This window comes from Notamacropus eugenii, chromosome 5 (genome assembly GCF_028372415.1).
Source record: "Notamacropus eugenii isolate mMacEug1 chromosome 5, mMacEug1.pri_v2, whole genome shotgun sequence".
Taxonomy (NCBI): domain Eukaryota; kingdom Metazoa; phylum Chordata; class Mammalia; order Diprotodontia; family Macropodidae; genus Notamacropus; species Notamacropus eugenii.
In genome coordinates, this window is record NC_092876.1 from 432711627 (window position 1) to 432730140 (window position 18514).

An 18514-nucleotide genomic window follows, 5' to 3' on the forward strand; every position below is an offset into this window, starting at 1 on the left:
CCTGAGCCTAATCTTTTCAGAGGTAGCTAAGTCCTACCTACTTTTAAATACACCTGCCATTAACACCTTCTATGTATATGACTTTGTCTAAAGGAGAAGAAACAGACATAGGAAGTAAAGGTTTTTTTACTCCTTTTGTTGTCCTCCCCTTTTTTAGGGGTATGCCCCTTTTTTAATTTATTTTTTCCAATTTATTTATTTATTTTTAGTTATCAACATTCATTTCCACAAGATTTTGAGTTTCAAATTTCTTTCCCATCTCTCTCCTTCCCCCACCCCAAAACACTGTGCCTTCTGATTACCTATATCCCCAATCTACCCTCCCTTCTATCATCTCCCTCCCTTCCCATATCCCCATCTTCTCTCTTTTCTTGTAGGGCAAGATAGATTTCTGAACCCCATTACCTGTATTTCTTATTTCCCAGTTGCATGCAAAAACCATTCTCAACATTTGTTCCTAAAATTGAGTTCCAACTTCTCTCCCTTCCTCCCTCCCCACCCATCCCCACTGGGAAGGCAAGCACTTTAATATAGGGTATATATGTGTAGTTTTGCTAAAGACTTCTATAATAGTCATGTTGTGTAAGACTAGCTGTATTTCCCTCCATCCTATCCTGCCCTCCATTTATTCCATTCTCTCTTTTGACCTTATCCCTCCCCAAAAGTGTTTACTTCTAATCACCCCCCCTCCTCTCATTTGCCCTCTCTTCTATCATCTCCACCTCACTTCTCCCCTACTTTCCTGTAGTGTAAGATAGATTTTCATACCAAATTGAGTGTGCATGTTATTCTGTCCTTAAGCCAGATGTGATGAGAGTAAGCTTCACTTTTTCCCTCTCACCTCCCCCCTTTTCCTCTCCATTGAAAAAGCTTTTTCTTGCCTTTTTTATGAGAGATAATTTGCCTCACTCCATTTCTCTCTTTCTCCTCCCAATATATTCCTCTCTCACCCCTTAATTTTATTTATTTACATATCATCCCTTCCTATTCAAGTCACCCTGTGCCCTCTGTCTATATGTGTGTGTGTGTGTGTGTGTGTGTGTGTGTGTGTGTAATTCTTCCAACTACCCAAATACTGAGAAAAGTTTCAAGAGTTATAAATATTATCTTTCCATGTAGGAATGTAAACATTCAACTTTAGTAAGTCCCTTGTGATTTCTCTTTTCTGTTTACCTTTTCATGCTTATCTTGATTGTCGTGTTTGAAAGTCACATTTTCTGTTCAGCTCTGGTCTTTTCTTCAAGAATGCTTGAAAGTCCTCTATTTCATTGAATGACCTTTTTTTTTTCCCCTGAAGTATTATACTCAGTTTTTCTGGGTAGGTGATTCTTGGTTTTAGTCCTTGGTTTTGACTTCTGGAATATCATATTCTAAGACCTTCAGTCCCTTAATGTGGAAGCTGCCAGATCCTGTGTTATCCTGATTGTATTTCCACAATACTCAAATTGTTTCTTTCTAGCTGCTTGCAATATTTTCTCCTTGACCTGAGAACTGTGGAATTTGGCTACAATATTCCTAGGAGTTTTTCTTTTCAGATCTCTTTCAGGAGGTGATCAGTGAATTATTTCAATATTTATTTTACGCTGTGATTCCAGAATATCAGGGCAATTTTCCTTGATAATTTCATGAAAGATGATATCTAGGCTCTTTTTTTGATCATGGCTGTCATGTAGTCTCATAATTTTTAAAGTGTCTCTCCTGGTTGTATTTTCCAGGTCAGTTGTTTTTCCAATGAGATATTTCATGTTGTCTTCTATTTTTTCATTCTTTTGGTTTTGTTTTGTAATTTCTTGGTTTCTCATAAAGTCATTAGCTTCCATCTGCTCCATTCTAATTTTTAAAGAACTGTTTTCTTCAGTGAGCTTTTGAACCTCCTTTTCCATTTGGCTAATTCTGCTCTTTAAAGCATTCTTCTCCTCATTGGGTTTTTGGGCCTCTTTTGCCATTTGAGTTAGCCTATTTTTAGAGGTGTTAAATTCTCCAGCATTTTTTTGGGTCTCCTTTGGCAAGCTGTTGACTAGCTTTTCATGATTTTCTTGCATTGCTCTCATTTCTCTTCCCAATTTTTCCTCCACTTCTCTTACTTTGTTTTCAGAATCCTTTTTGAAGTCTTCCATGGAGGTTTTGAATGCAGAAGACTTGACTTTTAGGTCTTTCTCTGATGGTATGCATTGTTCTTCCTCATCCGAAGGGATGGAAGAAAATGCCTGCACACCAAGAAAGTAGCCTTCTAGAGTCTTATTTTTTTCCGCCTTTTTTGGGCATTTACCCAGCCAGTTACTTGACTTTTGAGTTCTTTGTCAAGGGAAGGGTATGCTCTGGGAACCTGTCAGTTCTCAGTTCCTCCAAGGTGGCACAATCAAGGGAAAGTAGTTACTCCTCTCCTAGCCTGTACTCTAGATTGTGAGCAGGATTCTGGCTCCAGAGCCGCTGCCAGCTCCATCAACCAACCAGCACTCTTCCTCACCCCAGGGCTGACATTCAGGGCTGAGATCTAGATCAGCTGCTCAGTTCCTCCAGGGGCTTTAGGGCCAGGACTCCAACAATGGAAGCTGCTGATGCCTGGGCCCAGAGCTAGACCATTGCATTCCCTTCTCACCCAAGTGGAAGAGGTTTCTCACTGACCTTTGAAGCTATCTTTGGCATTTGTGAGTTGAAGAATCTGAGACCTGCAGCTGGTGCCAGTGGTACCTTCAAGCCCACTGCAGTCCTAGCCTTCCTATATTCTCTTCTTTCATCCATTTTCACTTTTTTTAACTTTCTGTAAGAAAAGAGACAATGAAATACAGCAGAAGAGGGGCACTCCTGGTTAGGTAAGACCTGCGTTCATATATCGCCTCTTGTATTAACAGTAGTATAATCATGGAGAAGTCCCCTAGCCTCTCTGCTCCCTAAGTTCGTTATAAAATGGAGATGAGGCTTAAGAGTATTTACCTTACAGAGTTGTTTTAGTATTAAATGAGATAGTAAAGTGTTTTACACACATTAAAACAACCATATAAATCAGTTATTATTAAGAAAACATACCTGTTCTTTTCTCTCACATTGATCTAATTTTTTCAGGATGACTGAATGAATTTCTAGTTTCTCTTACCTACCAAATTCGTTGACATAAAGGATTCTAAAAGGAGTAATTTTTATTCTGTCTTTTAGTTCTGTCATTTTAGTAGCATGAAAAGCTTAAAAGTCTCTGTCGTGATAGGCTATACAGTTCATTTGCTTATGACTCAAGTTTTCTTTATTTTAAGATCACTCATATCAAGCTGTCGGACCATGCACCTCTATATAATAGGTTTTAGTTTATTATGTAACTTGGAACTCACTAATCCTGTCTTAGTCAAAGCTGACCCTGTGTTCTAGTGTTTTTCAAATCTATCTGGCCACAAAGGGGAACTGAATGTGAGCATGCATGCAAACCCATTCAGTTTCCTTTGCAACTTGCTGAAAGTTGTTTTTTTTTCCATGTAGCAGTGTTTTCCTTTTGAGTACAAAATGCATTTATACATGGATCTAAAGCATTTCCTTATATAGAGGGGGGAGGAAAAAAAGATAAATTGTGAGATAATGTAACACTGAAATGAAGAAAACAAAACTAATTATCGAAAAGAGGAAGCAAAGTTATTGAGTACCAAAAAAGAAAAGGGAAAAATTAAAAAAAAAAAAAAGAGGACTGATGCTATAAATAGGACAAAAAAGACACAAGAACAGCACAGGGGCGGGGGGAGAGGAAGGGGCAGATGTGTGGAGCAGTGTGATAGAGACAGAGAATGTCTATGTAGAGGAAATATAAGGACTGGAACAGCCACGCTAATGACTGTTCCCTAGAGTCTTAAAGTTGTCAGATGGCTAAGTATGTGGGTTGTTTTGTTTTGTTTTGTTTTTTAAGTTAAAACTATAACCTAGTCAGCACATTTATTAAGCACATTATGTATGCAGTATGCTGAGTAAGATATAAAAACTAGATAAGACACAGATCTAGGTGATGCATTAGATAAAGTGCTGGACCCATAGTCAGGAAGACATGAATTCAAATCCAGCCTCTCATACTTATTAGCTGTGTGATTTGGGCTAGGTATTTAACCTCTGTGTGACGCAGCTTCTTCATCTATAAATAGGGATAATGACACCATCTGTTTCTCATGGCTCTGACAAAATGAGGTACATTTGCAAACCTTCAAGTACAACGTAAATATTAGCTATCATCATCATTATCATGACATGACCCTCATAACCATATAATGTAGGAGGAAATTAGGCACACGGCACAACGATATGTGGGTCTGGTGGGGAATTGAGGGGGAAGAGTCCTGGAGGGCTTCCTTCCTAAAGGAGATGGCGCTTGGGGTGTATTTGAAAGGATGCATAAAAATTCAACAAGTGAAGAAAAGTGAAAAGGACATTCCACGCAAAGGGAATTTGAACAGAGGTGTGGAATTGGGGAAATCCAGGAAACAGAGAAGTCCCAGTTGGGCCACAGCACGGTTTGCTCAGAAGGCTAGGTTTGAGGAAACTGAAAAAGTAGGACCAGGTTGTAGAGAGTCTTAAATAGCAAACTGAAAAGGTTGAAGTTGAAAGGTTTTTGAGACAAGTGATAAGACCAGAATACTGACTTGGTGTGTAGTGTATTGCTCATATGCCATATCCATACATGTTTAGGGGAAATAGAAGTAGGGCAGAGAAGTTCTGTCGCTTCTGACTAGGACTTTGATTCTTTCTTGTCTAATTGCGGAAAAGAAAACCTACACAAGATATATGGTACTTTTTTGGGAGGAAAAAAAATAGTTGTTATGCTACCAACAGAAGGGGATGACAAGGGAGTAAAATAGTCTCCTTCCTATGTCTGTTTATTTTCCCTTAGATAAAGTCACATACACAGGTGTAAAGTAGGTAAGATATAGCTATGTCTGATAAGCTTAGGCTCAGGTTCTGCTGGTAGAGACAGGGATTGCGTCAGGAAAGCAAGAGTAGAGTTGGGGTTAGTGTGTTAGTTGTGAGACAGCTTCTCTTCTCCCTTAATGCCTCCAGTTCTGCCACTGCCAGCTCTGCCTGAACACCATTTGGGTAAAAGGCAGAGAGGAAGAGGGCTGCTCCAGCACCTAGACTAAGATATATACGGCAGGCTGTAGGCCTGTCCAGAAAGAGGTTGAGCAAAGACAGAACAGAAACTTCTCAGCACTTAGAACCAGAACTGGCCTGGGTGCACATTGCCTCTGGAAAATGTCATTTCAGTTTATTTTTCTATTTTTTCATCTTCATCATCTCAGGTGACTTCTCAGACCACCTCCCTTAGAAGCCTTGTGTTTCCCCATTAGAATAGAAGCTCCATGAGAGCAGAAATTGTCTTGCTTTTGCCTTTATATCCCTAGTGTTGGGCATGATTCTTGGCACACAGCAAGCACTTTTTATAAAACTAATTTTTTGTTCATTTATTCATATAAGCTTGGTTCTAAATTTCTATTTTTTTAAATAGAAATGCTTATGGGACCCATGGGGAAGAGAAAAAGAGGAAGTAGTGTTTCCTATGTGTATAAACCAGATGGCTGGAAATACTGTACTTCCTTTAGGCTGCTTTTCCAGAGGGCAGCTACTGTGACAGCTGCAAATTCCGAGAGGCACCCTCTGGGTTGGCATTCCTAAAACTATCATTCACAAGCCCCTTACAGTAAGCATCAGCCCACAGCAAAGTGATTCATGAAGATGGTGTAGTAGGAACAGAAGCTATAAAACATTCCATTCAGAAACTTGGGCTAATCCTTTCTGCAGATGGATCCTCAGTTGTTAGGTCTGGGTTTTTCCTTGAACCCACAGCTCTCCTCTCTCCCTTCAGAGGTCACAATCCTAAAGTTGCTTTTGAAGTTGAGTGACTATCTTTCCATGCCCACATCTGTCTGGAGAGGCAAACTGGCCACAGTACCCTCCACCTTCTGTTGCTGTGCTTTTGCATCTCCCCATCTTGGAATGAACTTCCTTCTCGCTGCTGCCACAGAGTCCGTCTTTTCAGCTCCAGCATCATCTTTTGCAGAAGCCTTTTATGGTTCCCCCTAGCTGTTAGTGGTCTCTCCTCCAAACTACCTTGTATTTCACTACTTTGCATTGACATACTTTGTATTTATTCTCTACAAATTTATATACTTCTTGTCTTCTCCATTAGGATGTAAGTTCCTTTGAGTAGGGATTGTTTTTTTTTTTTTTTTGTCTTGTGTCTCCCAAAGGTTTGGCACAGTGTCTAGAACTCAGTAGATGCTTAGTAATTGATTACTGATAGTTTTAGAGTATGTCCTTTCTTCCTCAACTGTGACTCAGATTCCCTCAAACCAACTTCCCCTTTCTGTGACTACATCAGGTTGAAGTCTTCTTCTATCCTGTACCTCACCCCCCAGTGCCTGAAATACATACCCTTAAAACTGAGCATTATTTTCCAAAAATTATAAGCATTGCAACCTTGCTTTAAAAAAAAAAAAGTTCCCTAGGTTGTAGAAGTTCATTATAAGTGAAATTGCTTTATAGCATAATTTTTAATTACTTATTAAGCAAGATCCTTGAACAAGATGCAAAATACATGTCTTCTATTGCCTTTTGTTTGTATCTACTCTCTGTAAGGATTCTAACAAACATTCTTAGTTAATGCTTGCTGATGAACTGATTTTTTTATTCAAATTGGATTTTATAAGTATTTTAAAATTTAAGTATATTATTTTAAATATGCAGTATATTATTTCTAGGTCTGTGTTTATTTTTTATTTTAAAAGGTTAATTCCTTATACCTATAAAATGACTCATGCAAAAGAACTTGTAGGTTATATGCTTAAACTCAGTTATTTATAATTAGATTTAAATTCTTCACCAATAATTTATAATTATTTATAGTCTTATGAAGTGTTTACAGTATATGTCATGAAAATAACAAGGTAAGTTTGAGAACATAAGGGGAAATCTAAATTATCATATTACAGAATCATAAAGTCATCACAATTTCCTAAAATCACTTCAAAAAATTCCTAGCAACTGTCCATTGCCTGTCAAACGCAGTTTACAGTCTCTCCCGAGGTGGCCGAGACCCTCCATAATTTGGTCATAGCCTTTGCTGCAGCCAGACTGGATTACGTGCTGCTCCTGGGTATTTCTGGGATTTCTGGTGTGGAGAGTTCTCTCCTCTTTCTTTTTCGTGCTTTTTTCCAACCTCCAAATCTGCCTTTTATTATAGTGATTTGTATGCATGTCTTAGTTCTACTGATTGTGAGCTCCACTGGGGCAATGGCTACGTCCTGTTCTTTTTGTCTTTGTCCCTTCTCCTCTGCCTTTTTAAGCTAAAGTCTTTTCAGGTTCTTATTTTGAGTGAGGCCACACTCATTCGGTGAGTAGGCTTTTTAATGAAGGATAACCCCTTTAGTAAAAAAAAAATTTTTTAAATCAAACTGGGAGGGAAAACCCTCAGGATGGCTGTTCAAAATAGAAACAGTTACTATTAACATTCACTCTGAGCCAGGAGGGCTTAAGCTTCTTGAAGATTGTAGACAGAGACATGGGAAAATCTATTCTGTGTAATAAAAAGATTTTGTAGCCCTAGCTAATGTGCCATTCATGTCAAAAAAAAAATACCATTACTGCATGGTACAAGGTTTTGGAATTTGTTATAACAAAGTTTAATTTATATTGCTGGTAGCATTCTGTCTTTTCCAAACGAATACATATCTAAAAAATTAGACAAATTAGCTGCCTTGGGCATCTGCCCCATTTGATCATATAATCAGTATTTAGCTGAAAGAACCCAAATGACTGATAGAATTATAGTATTTCAGACCCCTAAATGTCCTTAGAAACCCTACATCCTTGTTCCATTGTTTTACAGGTGAAGAAACTAAGTCCCAGGATGGCTAATTTTCCCAGTGTTTGTTAGTAATAAGGGTAGGACTAGAAAGAACTCAGCTCTAGTAACTGTCACTTTTAAAGGTCAGCCTTACACCTAGTGGAAGGGAAGCATCATCTTCAACAATATGTATTAAGCACTTACTGTGTTAGACTCTGATGGATATGAAGGTGTGCAAGAAATGATTCCTGCTCTCTGGGAACCCACTGGCATTCCATTTTCAATAGAAGTCAGTGGAAACTGAGCAAGAAGTTAAAAAAAAAGGCCAGCATAGGATTTTACTGTTCTCAGGTTTTTTTTCTGGAAAAGGTTTCAACTAGCCTTCTCCCCAGAAGGAAAAAAAACAAAGAAAGAGCAATACGGGGCTAATATTAATAATATCCCTTTTTCTTTCATGTCCCTTATGACTTTTAAATTCTACGATTTTTTATTAATTTTTAGAATTTCTTTTGAAAAACTCAGCTTAATAAACATCAGTAAAACATTCAGATTAACAAAATAAAATGCACCCTAAAATCATAAGTTCTAAGTTATTTGCAATTTGGTTTAAGTATATATTAACTTTAACAAAATGATCATAGAAATATCCTTTTTGCTCCTGTAGCCCCTTCTGATATCCCTTTTCTTCTTTGTATTTTTTTAAATTCTGTCTTGGCTCTTTTTATTCAGTCATATTCAGTATGTATGTAATTGAGGTTCTGCAATTCATTTACCGCTTCACTTGCATTTTGTTTATTTTTGTTACATCTTATGGCAAAGCAGTAGTCCATTATATTTACGCACTGCACTTTATATTATTCCCTAATCATTGAGCATATTGGGTTCCTTTTCTTTCCTTATAATTAAGGTAGAGTAGTGATATTACTTGTTCCTGTAATCTCTCTCCCAGAAACTGTTGAATAAGTTTATTTGATTTAGAAATCTGATTATTTTGTGTCCAGATCCATGTGCTTTTTAAATGTAGTCTCAGTTTCTACCACTTTCAGTTGTATCACAGGGATTGTTTTCTGAGAAGTGTTTTGCGTATTGTTAGATAACATGGACAAAGCTTTAGGCTTTCTTTATTCCTTACATAGTTTTATTTTACCATGTAGTTGAGGAATAAATGGTAATTGGTTTGTGTATGTCTACGTGTATATTAAAAAAAAGTATTTAGTTTGCTAGGTATCAATTCATCCACCATAATCATGTAGATGTTTATAGAAACTGGAAAATCTCATGTTTTACTTTTTTTAAAAACATGAATACGTGACAGAGTTTTGAATTACAACACATTTCTGTCAACCTAAAGTAATCTGAGACATGTATCCCCTCTATTCGTTGTACACTATTTAAATAGTCTGAAACATAGACCAACATTAGTTTACCAGTTTGGGAAACTAAAATTTTCTTTAGCTTGTAATGTTATTAAGGTTATGAATCCCAATAAATACTTTTGCAGTCCATTTTTACAAATATAGCAATGATTTTCATTAACACTTTTAAAAGATGTTAGTCTGGAATACCATAGATTTAAAATCATATAGCAGTGACTGTGGCCTTTTCTTCCTCTTCAGCATATTATTTGGCAAGTCAAGGAAATGAAACACAGCGCTTATATTTACAAAATGAAAAATCCAGTAAATGCTGCTTTGGTTTTTTTTTAGGTAATGCTAGAAACATTATCAGTACTGAATTTGGTAGTTCTCTAATACTTGTAGGACTTATTGTTAGTAAATGGTTTTGGTAAAAGGCAATGATTCATAATTCTTTGTAACACATTCGAGTCAGAGTACTCTTGTATGTTGATTGAATTTAACACTGACAGAAGTATCATGCGGAGAATGGCCTACTCTAAATTCTGAAGTACTTTCACTTCTGCTTGATTCCCCTTGAAATCTTCTGGAAAGAAGTTGGTATATAATTTTGCGGATATTGCTGGACATCAGAAAATACATAACTGGATCTAAGCAGCTGTTAAAAGATGAGAATACAAGCATGATCTCATTGATTTTGTGGAAAATCTCCTTCCAGTAACAAGGCGTTGTATATAGCTGTGATGTGATATAAATGAATCTAAAAGCATGGTAAGGAACAAAACATATAGTGAAAATAACAAGCACAATGAAAGAATTCCGTGCTGTGGTATGATATTTTCCAGAATTAGGGAAATTGACTCTCCTTTTGGAAATCCTCAGAAGATAGCTGGCGATCTTAACATAGGAAAGGATTAGTAGAAGAAAAATTAACCAAAACACGATCACTATAATATAGTTAAAAATTGCTTCCCCCTTTGCATTGTGCTTGTCTCTATAATGGAAGCACATTGTAGAATTGTGTCCTCCTTTCTTAAGTGTTGAAATAATCATAGTTAGAAATCCAGTTATAGCTACTGCCCACACTGCACAGCAGATGTAAATGCTTTGCTTCGTTGTTAATGCTTTATGTTGGTGGGTAGACCGATTAATTTTTATGTAACGATCGAAACTGATCAAACCCAGAAGAATGATGCTGATGTACATGTTCATGTAGAATAGTGTTCCCACCGTCTTGCAGAGCGTCACACCCAAGGTCCAGGTGTTTTTGTTAACATGGTACAGTATTCGGAAGGGGAGGCAAAAGATGAGTAGGAGATCTGCAATGGCTACATTAAGCAGGTAAATCTGAATAGAATTTCTTTTCCGATGGATTCCCAAAAATACATAAAGAGCTATAATGTTTCCAACGAGTCCCACAATAAAAACAATAGAGTAAAAAATTATTAAAACAGCAGACAGTAGTTGTTCATTCATGGGACAGGTGGTAGCATTTGGTGTCCCTGTTGAGTCATTCTGGCACTGGCTACTTTGGTTATTCATGAAGATGTCGTAGGAAGCACAAGGCAGGGAGCGAGTGGAAGCTGAAGTCACTGAAACTGTGGGAGTCATTGACACTTCTCTTCTATATGTATATGGAAAGCAAAAATGGTCCAGTGTTGTTCTTGAGTGAAGTCTTCATGCTGTCATATTAAGCCTACAACAAAATGTAAGCAATAAAATCATTGCGTAATTCAAAGGCATACCTCCTATGGGCCAAAATGCAATTTTTTTAAAATTTCATTTTCAGACTTTATCATAAAGTTTACTTTTGATATTTCTTTGCTCATTAGGACCATCTGACTGTAACATTTGTTCCATCTGTAATACAACCAGATAAATACGTTCAGCACATCCTATTAGAACCCTTCCTCCGATGGTAGCGTATGTTTGACAGTTTGTCTCAGTCATTACTTTAAAATGTTTAATTGAGGACAAAGGTGGAGGTGAAACCCAGAAGGGCAGTAGAATTGCCAGGTGTCAGTTATTTAGGCGCTAATTATTCCATTAGTGAAAAATTAGATAGTGTCATCAAAATGTTGACTGAACCCTAAGGTGTGTACATTGCCTTGATTTGGCTTTTTCCATTCCTGTTAGCATTGTGATTTGCTCAGTGATAAATTCCTTAAGTTCAGGGCCATGTCTTAAGTATATTCATATCTCCTGTCACTAGCAAAATATTGTAGTAAGTGTTAAAAGCATTTAATAAGTGATCACTGATAGTTGAATGAAATACTTGTTGAGCACCTGAAGTATGCTTCACAAATTATGAGAAGCTCACCATCCCCAATTATAGTGCCTATAATCCAGTCCTTGTGTCATAGTGTACATGGGAGAGTATGCATGTAATTCAAAAATTCTGAATACCCCCAGGTGGTGCCATAGTGTGTACAGAGTGCTGGCCCTGGAGTCAAGAAGACTTATCTTCCTGAGTTCAAATCTGGCCTCAGACACTTACTAGCTGTGTGACCCCAGGCAAGTCACTTTACTCTGTTGGCCTCAGTTTCCTCATCTGTAAAATGGACTAGAGAAAGAAATGGCAAAGCACTCCAGTATCTTAGCCAAAATTGGGTCATGAAGAATCAAACAAGACCGAAAAACAACTGCACAACAACAGCTGAGTTATGTCTTGGCTAGTGAATCTAATCTTATTACTAAATCAATCAACAAGCACTTATTAAGCACATATAATATGTCAGGCATTGTGCTAAACTCTGAGGATACAAAGAAAAGGGGGATAACAGTCTCTGTCCTTGTGGAGCTTCCATTCTAATGGAGGAGGCACCATGAACATAAACAGGTATGTAGAAGGTACATATGAAATACATACACGGTGACCTTGGATTGGGAAGTCACTAATAACTGGTGGAAAGAAAGGGAATGATGGGGAAAGAGCCAGTGGGAAGATGGAAGATGGGGTGGTGTGTATGAGGAAGTAGGACAATGTGGTTGGTGTGTGTAGGACAGTAATGAATAAAAAGATTACTGTGAATAACAGGAGTTTATATGTGATTTTAGAAGTAATAAGAAGCCACTCAAGTGTATTGAGTAGGAGAAGTGCCACAGTCAGCTCTATACTTTAGGACAATCATTTTGGTGGTTAAATGGAAGGTGAATGAGAGAAAGGCAAGACCTGAGGCAGGGATACTATTTGAAATCTATGGCGGCAGCCCAGTCAGGAGTGGATGTGGTGAGCTGGGATGGTGACTGTGCAAGGGAAGACAAAGGCACAGAGGAGGAGTTACATGATGGAGAGAGAATCAACAGTATCTGGCAACTAGTAGGGTACCTGGGGGAAGTGAAGGTGAAGATGCCACTGAGATTGTGAGAGTGAGGTGACTGAAAGAATGGATAGGGCCTTAACCATGTTAGAGAATTTCAGAAGACGGTTGGGTTTGGGTAAAAAGAGGTTTCATATGAGATGCCTATAGAACAAGCAGTTTGAAATGTCCAGTAGGCCGTCTGTTATGTGGGACTACATCACAGAAGAAAGGAGCTGCATTTTATAGATCTGGAAATCATCTGGAAAGAGATTATAATTAAACACTTGGCAGCTGATGAGATCACCAACTGAGAGAGTACACAGAGAAAAGAGAAAAAAGTCCCAAGTCAGAACCTTGGAGTACACCCCATAGGTATGACATGGATGAAGGTACAACAAATTAGACTGAGAAGGAGATGCATCCACCTCAACGATCATATGGAGACTAATTTTCTTGTTTTAGTGGTAACAGAGTTTGTCACTATGGACAATTTCCTAAGTATCCAATATGCATTGAGCATCCTACCATGTACTACAGTATCCTGTTAAATGAATTCAGGCCAAAAGTAAAGAATCCAGAAAGATGAAGGAGAACCTAATTTACGTATGGGAATAAAGACTAGATTTTACATAGATTTACAACAACAAAATGTGTATCAAATCAAGCTAAATTTATAAAACAAAAAAAATAGAAAGATTTAGGGAAGTAAAAATAAAAATCAACATGGACCAGAGTAATTGAATGGATAAAAAAGGACATAAATTGGATCCTAAAAAATCAGGGAGATGGAGGGGGACAATCTGACTAGATGACAGTATTCCCACCACTTAGTCATTTAAAAGATTAATATGTAATTGGAAAACATCTGTCAAGTGTACAGTTTAATCTCATCTGATTAATAAATTTAATTTAATTAATAAAAATTAATTTTTACACACAAATCTGAGGCTGATTATTTCATTTACAAAAGCATTTAACATAAAATACCTTTAAATAACCAGGCTCCCCAGAGCATTTAAAATATATTTATATTTTCATTTACATGAAACTTTTCAGTACATCTTTTGCATAAGGCGAGGTGTAATTAATTTTTATAGGATCAGTATTTTCTCTAGAAATGTTAATTTGTGTGTCATACTAATATTTCGACTTAACTAGAAGACCTTTCATCATTTTCATCCAAGTTATCATAATATTTCCAAGAATAGACTATGCCAGAATTCTTTTTTTTGAAAGGAGATTAATCTCATTACTACAGCAATTTCCCTGTGATAGGCTTCTTGCCCAGTATACTAGATAAGTAAAATACAATAAAATATTGTGTGTTCTGAGAAATAAATAAATATCAGAGTAAAAATTCTATTCACCAAGCCCTTTTGTGCCTACTGTATACGATGCATTTTATTGGACATGAGGGCTGTAAGACAATGAAAATTAGTCCATAAGGGGTTTCCATTCTACTAGGAAGTAGGAGCAGGGATACACCATATAAAAAAGAAATAGTTTACTTGTGTGTGTGTGTGTGTACATGTATACACACTATTTCACATACACACATAAGCACTAACAACTTATGGAGTAAGGAAAGGTTTTTTTCTCTATTTTCTTGAACATAGCCTTCAAGGAAACTAAAGATTGTAAGAGGAAGAAGTAAGAAAGTTCCTTCCAGGCATAGGGATAAGATAGCTTGTGCAAAGGAGTGATTCAGGAGAGGATGTGCTGAGTTCAGAGAACAGTAAGCAGCCTGTTTGTCAGGAATGAAGAGTGTGTGAATGGGGAATGATAAACACTCAGACTGCAAAGGTAGCTGCAGTCAGACTCTGAAAAGATTTAAATTCGAAAGAGAAAAGTTTCTGTTTTATTCTAGAGATATTAGGAAGCCATGGAAGTTTCGGGATCCAGGGGAGGGATCCAGGGCAGCTGTGTGGAGGGAGGATTGAAGAGGAAGGAAACCAAGGGCCAGGTGTCCAGGTTAGAAGATGTTGCAAAAATCTAGGTTAGAGATAATTGAGAGTCTGAATGTTGTGGAGAAAAAAGCAATGAAATTTAACAGTGGGAGAAAGAAAGAGAGGAGAGTCAAGAATGATTCCAAAAGCACACACTGTCATTTTGAGTTCAGTTCAACAAGCACCGAGTCCGACACTGTGCGAGGCACTGTATGTAACACTGGTAATGTCGAAACAAGAACAGAATAGTCATTACCTTGAAAGAGTTTGTTATGTACTAGAGGAAGGAGACATAACATGTACAGATAAGAAAATACTAAATATAGGGACGTGGACTGGATCTGTGATTTCATTGATATTGGGAACTTTTAGGTGAGAAAACACCTTCTACCAGTACAGCTCAGCACCTTGTGTTCAACTCCTAACCTTAAATAGGAAGTATTATCAAGGGGAGGACTTGAATGTTGGTCTTCTCAGCTCCAAAATCTGCTCTCTCTTTACTCTGTCAGTGCTGTGTATCTCCATTATTGTTTAGATGTGGTCTGACCCATTAAAATGTAAGCTCCTTCAGACCAGGAACTGTGTTTTTGCACTTTGTATTCCTAGCAAGTACTTGTTCTTATGCCTACATCATAAGCATTTAATAAATGCTTGTTTGTTTCCTGCGTTCCAAAACAAAATAAAACTAAGGAAGTGAAAATATCTGAGAGATTTAGAAGAGATTGGTCGTCATCTTGTACAGATGTCAAGAGTGATAAGGACTGAGACTAGTTACTAGTGCATAAGATTCCATAGTTAAGACTTAATTAACCATTTAGTAAATATTTATCAAGAAACCGAACACATCCTCTCAAATCCATTTCCAGTGCTTATTTTTGAGGTTAGGAAAATTTTAGCTAATGAACTCTCTCATAAACTATTCAACATGAACCCATTTCCTTGCCTTCCTAACCAGGAGCTAAGGAAAGATGCATTGGTTTGAAAAAAAGTCTTAGCAAATATTTGTTATTCTCATTTATTCCAGTTTTAAAGTTATCACAATTGGTTCCTAAAATCATGAAATTGGTGCATAATTGACTAACATTCACGCATATAGAATTATGACTGATAGTCGTGGATGTGTTATATAGCTGAAGTTGATTAATAATCAGCAAATTATTAGATTATGTTTATGTTGACACTTTAGTTTTTATAAATTTGGTGAGGTGGGGTGTTGAAGAAACCGAACTGTTAGCACTTAGAAATTTTAGAATACTGTTTTTTTGGAGGGGTGGGGACAAGAAAGGTTGAGCTCCTCATAGAGACAGTGAAACATTTGATTGAGAACAAGAGTATCCAGACTACCTGCTAGAATTCTGACTGTTGATACATAATAACTGACATGTGCAGCTGCTGTACTTGAGCATGACTGCTGCTTTTCTGTCCTGCATTTTATGTAGAGGTGCACTCATTTGGTATCAGAGATGAGATAAATGATAGTCAGAGAAAACTTGTTTAATTGGAGTTCTGTGTGTATACGTGTGCATGTGTGCGTATGTGGGGGAGAGAAAGAGAGAATACTTCATTTTCATAATATAACTGAAGAATTGGCAAATTTCTGTAGAGGCTCTCTTGCCCCTCCAAAAGGAACAATTAGATTAGGAGATCTCTAAAATTATATAGTATCCAGGCTTAACTTGTTAGGAAATTGCAGGGTTATATATTCACACAGCTTTTCCTGAACACAGAAGATTTAAAACAAAAGCAGACATTATACATAGTGGCTAATTCTGTTTCAGTTAAAATATGGTGGTCTGGACAGTATAGATGTGGACACAGCTATAGCCTTAGACCAATAGACATTTTCAAAATTGCGGTTTCTGTAGATTTGTGGAAACACTCCTGTGTACATCCTGATTACAGTTCATATTAATACATGAAAAACATATATATATATATGCTTTTTTGTGGTAATGATAGAAAACATTTCCAAAATAGATTTTAGTTTCAACTTGGGAATCATATGATTTTAGAGATGAAAGATACTTTTGACACTTTTGCAGATGAGAAAACTGGAGCCCAGAGACTATCACATAAATTGATGGGCTAAGGATTTAAACATTTATCTTCATACCATAGCTCTTTCTACTATACCACCCAGGCTAACTTGATGATGATTGGTCATTGAAGCTACCCTCTTCATGAAAATCCATTGATTTGAACAAAATAAAAATATGTTCAAGTATCTTTCAAACTATACTGTATAAACAATGTTAACATTTTTATAGTGTTAATCTCAAGGTTTTGGTGCCTTGAATTACCTAATGTTCTTTACATAATTATAAATGGGCATAATTTACATTTTTGTATTTTAAAGTAGAGGTAAAATTTAACCAAATTAGCATCTATATCTAAAACCAAAATATTATTATAGTAAAGTAATATTACCATGAATTAAGTGCAATTTTTATCATTAGTTAAAAAAATACTTAGATGAAAATCTTTCATTTATCTAAAAATCAAAGGAAATACTCACAGTTTAGTCATTTGTAGCAATCCTCCAATACTAACAGGAGTTAAACCAAATGCTTCCTTAGCTAAAGTGGTTTGAACTTCCTTTACAGCTATTTAACTTTTTGTGTTTCTCCTTCCGTTGGTGAAGCAATTGGTCAGGCTTGCATGTGTGATGATACCTTTTTTTTTTTAAGTTCTATGATGAACAAACCTGGGACTTCAGAAATTTGTTTTGCTGAGCCATAAAAGAAAGGGTTTTTGTTTTACATGTGTGCTCCTAATTTGTATAATATGTATTTATACGCCTGATCCTTTAACATGTCAGCTTCATCAGATACTGCCCCTTTTGGGGGATGGGAATTTGATCTTATTCATTAAGAATCTTAGGGTTGATAGAGACCTTAATGGATGTTTCTGTCCCCATTTAAATGGTATCACACTTAATCTACACCAGTGTTAAAGAGTATTCCATCTCCCTCTTGTCTTCCATGCCAGTGTTTCATGATTCTCTTTAAGCATAATCTAAATACCTCATTGCAGTAGAGCTGTTTCTTCTTTTCTGTTGTCAGTGAAGATGAAGAGCAGCTAGCTGTTGTTTCTTGTATTGGGGTGCTGTCACCTTGGAGCCTTGTCTTTGTAATCATTCTAATTATTTCTGTGGCTTTTATGTAGCACTTTTAGTGATTTCCAGAGTTTCCTAGTTTATATATAAATATAAAAATAAAAAATAAAATTCTCTTTGTTAACTTCAAAGCTTAACTTGCTAATTACAACTCTTACTTTTTCTGTTTGTTCTTTGTGACTTTGTCAATCTTACTAGTGTATTGTTTACAAAATCACATTTAAGTAACTTAACTTTCTGGATATTTATGACATACTTTGATAGGTCTGTGACCTTATAAATATGAGTATTCCTTTCAGTGATGCAAATTACAAACTGTCTATGTCCTCTTATCCTGGCTGACTTATCCATGCCCTCTCACACATCTTCCATAGAAGATTTACCCAACATGTTGGAAATCTCTCTCTCTCTCTCTCTCTCTCTCTCTCTCTCTCTCTCTCTCTCTCTCTCTCTCTCTCTCTCTCTGAATATGGATTGTACATCAGATATTTCTTGCTCTCACAACATCAATTTTCTTTTCCTGTCATGTGAGATCTCTGCACAATTCTAAGATAGCAGGCATTCAGGAAAGCTTATCATGAGACCAAACTCTGCAAAGTCATCTTGAATACCCTTAAGGAAGGAGCACAATAATCAGATGAGAAATGAAAAGTATGTTAGATTTTTTAAAAGCTGTCACCGCTTTTTCCTTGTGTATAAGATAAATTTCTTTTTTTTTTCCTTGAACTTTTATTGTTATCTTTTGTTTTCACATCAGCCATTTTGGGATATGTCCTCTCTCTATCTTCCAGTCAGTGAGCTGTCCCATTTAACAAAGAAAAGTTGTTAAGCAAAACCAGTACAGATAACATCTTCCAACATTTTATGCAACATTCATACCCACAGTACCCTAATTCAAGAAGAGAAAGGCATTTCACTTGATAAGACTGAGTTGTTTAAGCTACCTATTTCTTATTTCACATATTTTATATTTTTGTAGGGTAATTACT

At 36.7% G+C, this 18514-nt stretch overlaps 2 protein-coding genes across 11 annotated transcripts in view; one reads left to right on the forward strand and one right to left on the reverse strand.

Annotated features, from left to right (window-relative positions):
- The window catches only part of CASK (calcium/calmodulin dependent serine protein kinase), a 436118-nt gene that overhangs the window by 253798 nt on the left and 163806 nt on the right, over nt 1-18514 (forward strand). The gene's annotated exons all lie outside the window — the stretch shown is intronic.
- GPR34 (G protein-coupled receptor 34) lies at nt 9499-17994 on the reverse strand. Its single transcript, XM_072615135.1, is given in 3 exon segments — nt 9499-9660; nt 9663-10858; nt 16926-17994. Coding segments are annotated over 2 exon segments (1164 nt in total). The 5' UTR covers nt 10774-10858; nt 16926-17994; the 3' UTR covers nt 9499-9607.